The sequence below is a fragment of the Syngnathus scovelli genome, chromosome 6 (genome assembly GCF_024217435.2).
Source record: "Syngnathus scovelli strain Florida chromosome 6, RoL_Ssco_1.2, whole genome shotgun sequence".
Taxonomy (NCBI): Eukaryota; Metazoa; Chordata; class Actinopteri; order Syngnathiformes; family Syngnathidae; genus Syngnathus; species Syngnathus scovelli.
This window is the reverse complement of record NC_090852.1, coordinates 13,676,272-13,685,000: the sequence shown is the minus strand read 5'-3', so window position 1 is coordinate 13,685,000 and position 8,729 is coordinate 13,676,272. Positions and strand designations below refer to the sequence as shown.

Sequence of the window (8,729 nt, the reverse complement as noted above, 5' to 3'; positions counted from 1 at the left end):
TAGCTCTAACCCCAACCCTAACCCTAGCTCTAACCCTAACCCTACGTCTAACCCTAACCCTAGTTCTAACCCTAACCCTAGCTCTAACCCTAGCTCTAACCCGAACCCTAACCTTAGCTCAAACCCTAACCCTAGCCCTAGCTCTAACCCTAACCCTAGCTCTAACCCCAACCCTAACCCTAGCTCTAACCCTACCTCTAACCCTAACCCTACCCCTAACCCTAGTTCTAACCCTAACCCTAGCTCTAACCCTAGTCCTAGCCCTAACCCAAGCTCTAACCCTAACCCTAGCTCTAACCCAACCCTCACCCTAGCTCTAACCCTAACCCTACCTCTAACCCTAACCCGAGGTCTAACTCTAACCCTAGCTCTAACCCTAACCCTAGCTCCAACCCTAACCGTAACCCTAGCCCTAACCCTAGCTCTAATCCTAACACTAATCCTAGCTCTAACCCTAACCCTACCTCTAACAATAACTCGAGCTCTAACCCTAACCCTAGTTCTAACCCTAACCCTAGCTCTAACCCTAGCTCTAACCCTAACCCTAATCCTAGCTCTAACCCTAGCTCTAACCCTAACCCTAGCTCCAACCCTAACCCTAGCCCTAACCCTAGCTCAAACCCTAACCCTAACACTAACCCTAGCTCTACCCTAACCCTAACCCTAGCTCAGACGCTAACACTAACCCTAACTCTAAACCCTAACTCTAAACCCTAACCCTAACTCTAACCCTACCTCTAACCCTAGTTCTAACCCTAACCCTAGCTCTAACCCTAACCCTACCCTAACCCTAGCTCTAACCTTAGCTCTAACCCTAACCTTAGCTCTAACCCTAGCTCTAACCCTAGCTCTAACCCTAACTCTAGCTCTAAACCTAATTCTAGATCTAACCCTAACTTTAAACCTAGCTCTAAGGAAGTGTATGGTTATATGGTTACACGAGCAACTGTGTTGCAAATTTGAGATTCGAATCCGAGTCGCTGTTGTGAAAGCCCAGAGCACTAACCACTACCCTATGGAAGTCTTGCTCTCAGTGTATGGAACATGTATGGTTTTATGGAGCAGCTCACAAGCGACTAGATCAGTGAAAAATATTTGGGTCCCACTGAGATTCGAACCCGGGTCGCTGGGGTGAAAGCCCAGAGCACTAACCACTACCCTATGGAAGCCTTGTTCACAGTGCATGGAACATGTATGGTTTTATGGAGCAGCTCACAAGCGACTAGATCAGTGAAGACTCCACAGCAGATGTCATCACAACACGTTGTGTACACGAACACCTAGCAAAGTACAATTTAAAATGACACTTTCGAAGTACCCAAAGTTAAACTTACAAAAGAAAACCCATAACAAATAAAACTTACACAAGAAGAGCTCTAACGTGGCACTTGACAGCTGTCAGTGTCAAATGCAAAATGTAAACAAGGACCAAGTGAAAATTAGGTCAATGCAATCTCCGGTTAGAATATGTAAAAAATTATAAAATAAATACCGAACGATTTGGTGAACGATTCTTTTGAACAAATATTTTGAGTGAAGCGATTCTAAAGATTCAGTTCACTTAAAAGCACATCGCTCGTACAAAACAGTGCAAGCTATGATAGGCTTCCGGTCGAAATAGCCCACTGGTTAGTGACTCGGGCTCTTGCTCGGCAGGAGCTTGGTTCGATCCCAGGTGGGAGGAAATGCTTTTGTTGTGCAATTAACCCTTTATTTATTTATTATCTTTTTTTTTTAACCTCGTGTAGTGTACCTACACGTATTGTCATATAAAGCAGTTAACTAAATGTCTGATTTTTATGTTTTAATTGGCGAAGATAAAACAAGGAATAAGACGCCAGACAAGTTTTAACATAAATGTTTAATCAAAATAATAATATTAAAAGCAAATTTTAAACCAGCAATCTAATGTGAAATTGCAGTAGATATATTGGATAACAATATTTAGGCGTATATAGGTTATTTAAAACGACTATAAGTGTTATACTACGATACAAACGTTTACCAGCTCAGTGGCCTAAGAGGAGAGTGTCCGCCCTGAGATTGGGAGGTTGTGGGTTCAAACCCCTGCCGAGTCATACCAGTGACTATAACAATGATACCCATTTCTTCCCTGCTTGGCACTCAGTGTAAGGGGTTGAAATGGGGCCCCCCCTGCATGTTGTAAAAGAAAACCCTAGCTCTAACCCTATCCTAACCCTAGCTCTAACCCTAACCGTAGCTCTAACCCTAAGGGAGGTGTATGGTTATATGGGGCACCACAGGAGCAACTGTGTTGCAAATTTTCCATGATAAAATGTTTTAGGTCCCAATGGGATTGGAACTCAGGTACCTGGGGTGAGAGTCCAGAGGACTCATCACTACACTACAGAAACCTTGCTCACATTGAATGGAATATATATGGTTTTATGGAGCAGCTCACAAGCACATAGTTATGGTTATATGTGGCCGCACACGAGCGACTGGGTTGCAAATAAAATATTTTAGGTCTCATTGGGATTTGAACCGGGGTCACTGGGGTGAGAGTCCAGAGCACGAACCACTACACTATGGAACCCTCGCTAACATTACATGGAATCTATATGGTTTTATGGAGTACCTCACAAGCAAATAGTTATATGGGGAAGCACATGAGCACCTGTGTTGCAAATATTTCTATGATAAAATATTTTAGGGGTCATTGGGATTTGAACCCAGGTCGCTGGGGTGAGAGTACAGAGTACTAACCACTACACTATGGAACCCTCACTCCCCATTCTCGAAATACGTATACATGATTTTATGGAGCAGCTCACAAGCAAAATAATGGATCAGTGGTCCCCAACCTTTTTTGCACCACAGACCGGTTACGTGTCAGAAATATTTTCGCGGACCGGCCTTTGTATGAATAAATAATACATTTATATAAATAAATAATACATTTTTAATAAATATATAAATACGATGAAATAAAATAATACGACTATTTCTTTCTTTTAGTGGGGTTAATTGCATTAAGGGGTGCAATTTGGTCCAAGAGCTGAATTTAAAAATGAAAGAATACACTGACCATGCTGTTATGTGCAGTGAAAAGATGTATCATTTGTGACTGCTTGTGAGGCTATTAATGTGTCAGGCTCCATCCTTATTTGTGATTTGATGAGAAAATCAAGGTGGGAGCGCAACGTAAAGAAGCCAGTTTTTAAAAGTAGAAGTACTTTATTGCTTTGCATTAAAGCCCGGTGGGGGAAAAAAATATTGTTTTTTATGTTTTTACTGGTCCAGCCCACGTGACATAAAATTAGATGTTTGACACACCGGGTCCAGCTAAACAGTACTGATGTGAAATTGCATTGTGTGTGTGCGTGTGCATGCCAATGTGCATGCGTGTGTGTTGTATAGAGAACAGAATTGGAATCCAGACCTGATATATTTTTGAATGCTGATCTCTTTGGGGGTGGAAATAGGTAGAATGAGGAAGGCACACAGAAGCACCAGGGCAAATCGTTGGTCCGTGTAGAAGTGATAGGGCATCTCTGAGTAAGGCAAACCTGTTACTAGTTCATACAAAGAGCCGCACACTAAAAGACATAAATCAAAAACAAGGACATTTCACCACCAAATCAGACCAAGTGCAACAAACATGTGAAGAAAATCAGACAAGTCAGAATGAGACTCAGATTTCATTTAAGAGAAAATGCATTGTAATACCAAATCACAAACAAATGGCAAGAAGTGATTCAAATTCATAATTTTTATGGATGGATGGATCTTTGCTGTTGAATTTTTATTGTTTTTCTTAAATAGATGTTCATAACGGTGTGCCCTGCGATTGGCTGGCAACCAATTCAGGGTGTCCCCCGCCTACTGCCCGATGACGGCTGGGATAGGCTCCAGCACGCCCGCGACCCCCGTGGGGACTAAGCGGTTCAGAAAATGGATGGATGGATGTTCATAATAGATAATTGATAACAAATATTACCTAGAAAAAGGTAATTTCAAGGTTTTGGGGGTGGATGATGATGTACTGGTTTTTATTCTTGATAATACACGGTTACCTTGGTAACCCCAGTTTTTTCGAGGGGCCAGACACCATCCTTCATTTAGTATGGATATGTAGCAATACTCGGATAAATATAGTTTTAAAAAAGCCTGAAAGCTCATGTGTGATTTTGAATTGGTAAAGACAAGAGGATATTTTGGCTATAATTATAGTTTGTTTTATCAAAACAAAATCTCGGTCTTGCTTTTGTTTTCTTAAAAGCATTTTTGCTTTTAGTAGGTTTTGTGAAAAACGTTTGTTAATTTTACTTTGAGTTTCTTTGTTAGTTTTTCTTAACCTTGCATCCAATTTGGTCGCAGAGAACAACCCCAATAGACTTGTTTAATGTGTGAGTCAGTCTCATTTGCAATGCACAAAGGGTTTTGGGGGTTGTCTCACAAACTTTGGACCCAAAAGACCCAAAAAGAACAATTTGACTCTCAGACTGTCTTTGATCATCCTGGAGCTAATCAATGGGCAAGCCTTTGCTTTTCTGGTTATTCTTCTATCCATCTTGACGGTTGTTTTCCTTTTTCTTCCATGTGTCTCTGCATTTCATTTTGTTCATTTTAAAGCATTGGAAATCATTGTAGATGAACAGCCTGTAATTTTTTGCACGTGTATAAGTTTTCCCCTCTCCAATCAACTTTTTAATGAAACTATGCGATCTTTCTGAACAATGTCTTGAACATCCCATTTTCCTCAAGCTTTCAAAGAGAAAAGCATGCTGGCTTTATCTTTAAATAGGGGACAACATATTCACACCTGCTTTTATCTATTATTTTCTATTATTTTCTATCTATTTTTTAGCACTACTATTATTCTCAACACTCTTTTACTTAATGCTCACATTCAGCCAAATACTATGTAAACGGATCTAAATTGGTTATTCAACATTAGTTATTCAATGGCCAGTCAGTCACCTGATCTTGACCCAAATTTAAGGTTTTCATTCACTGAATTTAAGGCAACTGTGAAGGAAGCAAATTGCATGCAAGCACACAGATGGTGGCTTTTTAAAAAAAATTTTTTACACATTTGAGCCACTGAAAAGCCTTGTAATTTTCCCAAAATGGCTAGATAGTGCATAAATAAAAAATAAAACACATTGGACAAATACTGGAACAAAAATTATCATATTCATAAATAGATGCTGATCAAAAATTGAAATATAGAGTCAACATCCTACTCACATTTTTCCAGCTGATCATCCACAATAACGAGGAAGGCCACGGAGATCATAAAAAGGTTGAAAACGAAGCAGATTTCACACAGCTGACCGATGGCTGGGCCACACACCTCCTTTACCACTGCCTGGTAGGTGCATTGGCCACTGATGGACGACGAGTAGCCCAGGATGATCAAACCACTGACCAGGAACACCACAGAGCCCTGAGTGGAAAAAATAATAAAAAAATAAAAAATGAATAATAAAAAAAAGATTGCACTGATACCTCTAAGTTCATACTGTCATAATGAGATTTTTGAAAAAAAAATAGCATCGGTTTTTGATAGTGTCATTTACAAGTACACTAACCGAGAGAGTAACCATAAAATAATTTGAATTCCTGGCAACAGCTTCATAAGATCCGCTTTAATTTCGCATGTGAAAAGTATTATGTCCAGTTCAGGGAAACACTGAAAGTGCGGATATGTTTTTTCCTTGTTACATGGTTCCTGGAAGTATGTAGCTGGGTGCTGAACCTTTTAATTAAATTAAAAAAAATTAAATCTTACTCCTGTATAAGTTAAAATGCTGACATTGGAGGTTACAGTCTATCAAAACACCAACAATGCCAAAAACAAAATGACACAACAAATAGTCGACTGTTATTGTCTGTGTTCTAATTAAACATAGATAAATGTGAACAATACCCACCAGCTCCACAGTGATTGCGTTGCGGATGCCCCCGGCTCTCTCAAAAGCCCATGGGAAATTTAGTAGCCCAGCGCCCAGGGCAGACTTGAGCATGATGAAGATGGCCCCCAGAGAGCCAAGCCGGGACCCGGCCAGATCCACCCGGGGTTTGGCTGATGCTGAAGCCAACAGGCTGATGCTCTCTCTGGCTAACTCCTCCATATTCATCCACCGGGAAACTCAGTGGGACGGACAAAGGCTACATGCATTCAAGCCACATGAACTTGCGGCCGGGGTACGGCCCTTATCATCAAGAGGAGCGCGTGAGCACTGAAGCTGAGGAGAGTGTGTGAAGAGCTCAAGTGAAAGGATGGAAGGCGGGAGGGGTGGACCCTAATTGGAAAACTGATGATGCCTTCAGGTGCTACTCTGTGCTCTGAATTACAACCACTACATCTTATGATGGTGATCATGATTAGCCATCTGTTCTTGTACAGCTTATCCTCCACAAGAGCTGGAAGTACCCCAGCTGACTTTGAGCAAGAGTCTGGATAGACCCTAAACTGAAGCCCAAATTGAAACCCTCACCCTTACTATTATTAGTAGTAGTTTTGGTAGTAGTATGAGTATTTTGGCTGATCATCTGACTTACTGATTGCATCATCTGACTTATTGATTGCATCATGACTTGATGCAATTTGTACTGTTTTGTCCTGATCATTTGGCTGATCATTTTACTTACTGATTGCATCATGACTTGATGCAATTAGTAGTATTTTGTCCTCCCCTTTGTTTTACGTGTTTTATTGACCATCAAATACTCTCCGATCCTGCTTTTGACACTTACAGAAAGCGATGGCTAAAAGTTTGTTTTATCATTTCTATCTTTGGGGATGATCATTTAAATATACATAATGTGAGATGATAAATTAAGATTGCTAGTTTGGGGAAATTGGGATTTGTATACTGTAAACGGAGGGATAGGTTTACTGAGAATGTTTCTGTATTGTGGATTTCACTTACTGTCAGGGTGGTCTGGAACACACACATACATGCTCGCACGCACACATACACACACACACACACACGCACAAACACACATGGCTCAGTGAGATACGGTCTGAAGGAAAATTAGTCTTCTAATTACTAAATCATAGGAAGAAGCTGGATTACCCTCACAGTTAGACATTAAGCAATCTGCAAACTCCACAAAGGAATACCTTAGCTCATCTGAACCCTTGACCTGAGTACTGTGAGCTCCATGGCTCGCTGCTTGACCACCATACAATTTGGTTGAATAGAAAAACTTATTTGACAATAGGCTTCACAGCAGGAATAAGAATTGTTAATCGCATCATTACAAATTCAGTCATTTCTATTAGAAATAAATGGGTTATAATGGCCAAATACAATCAATTAGGTCAGTGTTTATTCATCCTGATGCCCACAGGGCGGATGGCAAGCTGCTCTACACATTAGAGAGCTCGATAGTGGCTGACAAGAGAACTTTGATTATGACCCAACTATTTATGGCTAAACAGTGCTATAAATAGAATGGTGGAGGAATAACTCATAAATTTAGACTTACTTGAGAAACATTTGATCTAGCAACTCCCAAAGGATTTCAATGCATCATACAACTTGATATAAAAATAAACCAACAAGAGCAGGCCAGAGCGACTGATGATGACCATGGTTTACTTTATATATTCCGTTCTATTACGATCAGAGACAGACAGCAACACTCGCTGCTCGATTCCAGATTGTGTAAACGGGTCAGGGAAAATGGCTCAAGATGCTGCAATTGTAATCTCAAGGTTTGGACAGGATGTCTCTGAATGGCTTAAGTGGTCACGGGTCGCAGGTATTAAAGTCGAGATCTAAGTAAGGTCACAATTTAAATATCTTTTCTGGATCACATGACGCATCTTATAATCTTTCTGGGGTTTGGTCAGCCCTCTTGTGTTTAGTGTGATCGTAAAGGGTGCAGGAGCTGAACTGGAGAGGCTGGTGGGGAGAAAGGTTCAACATGCCGCCACGGTGTCTCTTTCAACTGCCTGTTCAGTATGTGAGCAGTTGACCTGATTGGCCAGACAGGAACATTCTGGCACCTGGGAACCTTGGAGCGAAGAGGGCATGTGACCTCCACTCACCACCAGCTTTCCCAAATCTTGTTAGAACAGCGAGCTGGCCTCAGAGTCAATTCCCACTTTCCCAAGGTTCCTGGGGAGATTAGTTCTCCGCCACGGACGGGTGACAAATTCACAAGCTGACCTGGCCTATTAGGCTTGCAAAAGCAGTCTGTCAGGGCTCAGACCTGTTGCACACAGATGTACATCACCTCTGATGAAGTCAACCTGCATCACTGATTTGAGCTGATAATCAATACTAAACCCCTGTGTGACAAATGACAATCAATCCAGACTCTTATCAGCCAGCTGCAAGAAACAGATAAAAATTCTTCTAAATTATACATCATGCTACTAACAACTATTTGGGTAACCTTAGTGATATTTCATGTGACAATCCTTCCCTTCTCTTAGGTTTTAATGAGTTGTATGCTAAATGCTTGCTTATTTATATTATGCTAAAAAAAAAAAAGCAATTTGCATTCTCTGTGATTATAAAGGAAGCCATTGCAACTCATTCAGTATTTACTGGAGCTTGGGGTTAATCCGGTAGCAAACAATAGAGGGACTGGTGAGCAAGCAGTTGTGTTGAAGTTTTGCTGGACAGTGGTATCACAACTTTAGTAAATTGAATTCATAAGTTAACCAGAGGTGACTGCGCAAGCACCATTCGTTTGCAGTCTGGATGCAGATTGATGAACATCTCATTTGAAAGGACTTT

At 40.9% G+C, this 8,729-nt stretch overlaps 1 protein-coding gene across 1 annotated transcript in view; it reads right to left on the bottom strand.

Moving 5' to 3' along the window:
- slc38a8a (solute carrier family 38 member 8a) overlaps nucleotides 1-6,859 on the bottom strand; it is a 23,131-nt gene extending 16,272 nt beyond the window's left edge. Inside the window, exons 1-3 of the mRNA XM_049724285.2 lie at nucleotides 5,901-6,859; nucleotides 5,215-5,413; nucleotides 3,404-3,560 (exon numbers count right to left, since the gene is read on the bottom strand). Of these exons, the coding sequence (XP_049580242.1) occupies nucleotides 3,404-3,560; nucleotides 5,215-5,413; nucleotides 5,901-6,107 (563 nt within the window). The 5' untranslated portion in view covers nucleotides 6,108-6,859. The remainder of the gene's footprint in view (nucleotides 1-3,403; nucleotides 3,561-5,214; nucleotides 5,414-5,900) is intronic.
- Nucleotides 6,860-8,729: the final 1,870 nt, after the last annotated feature.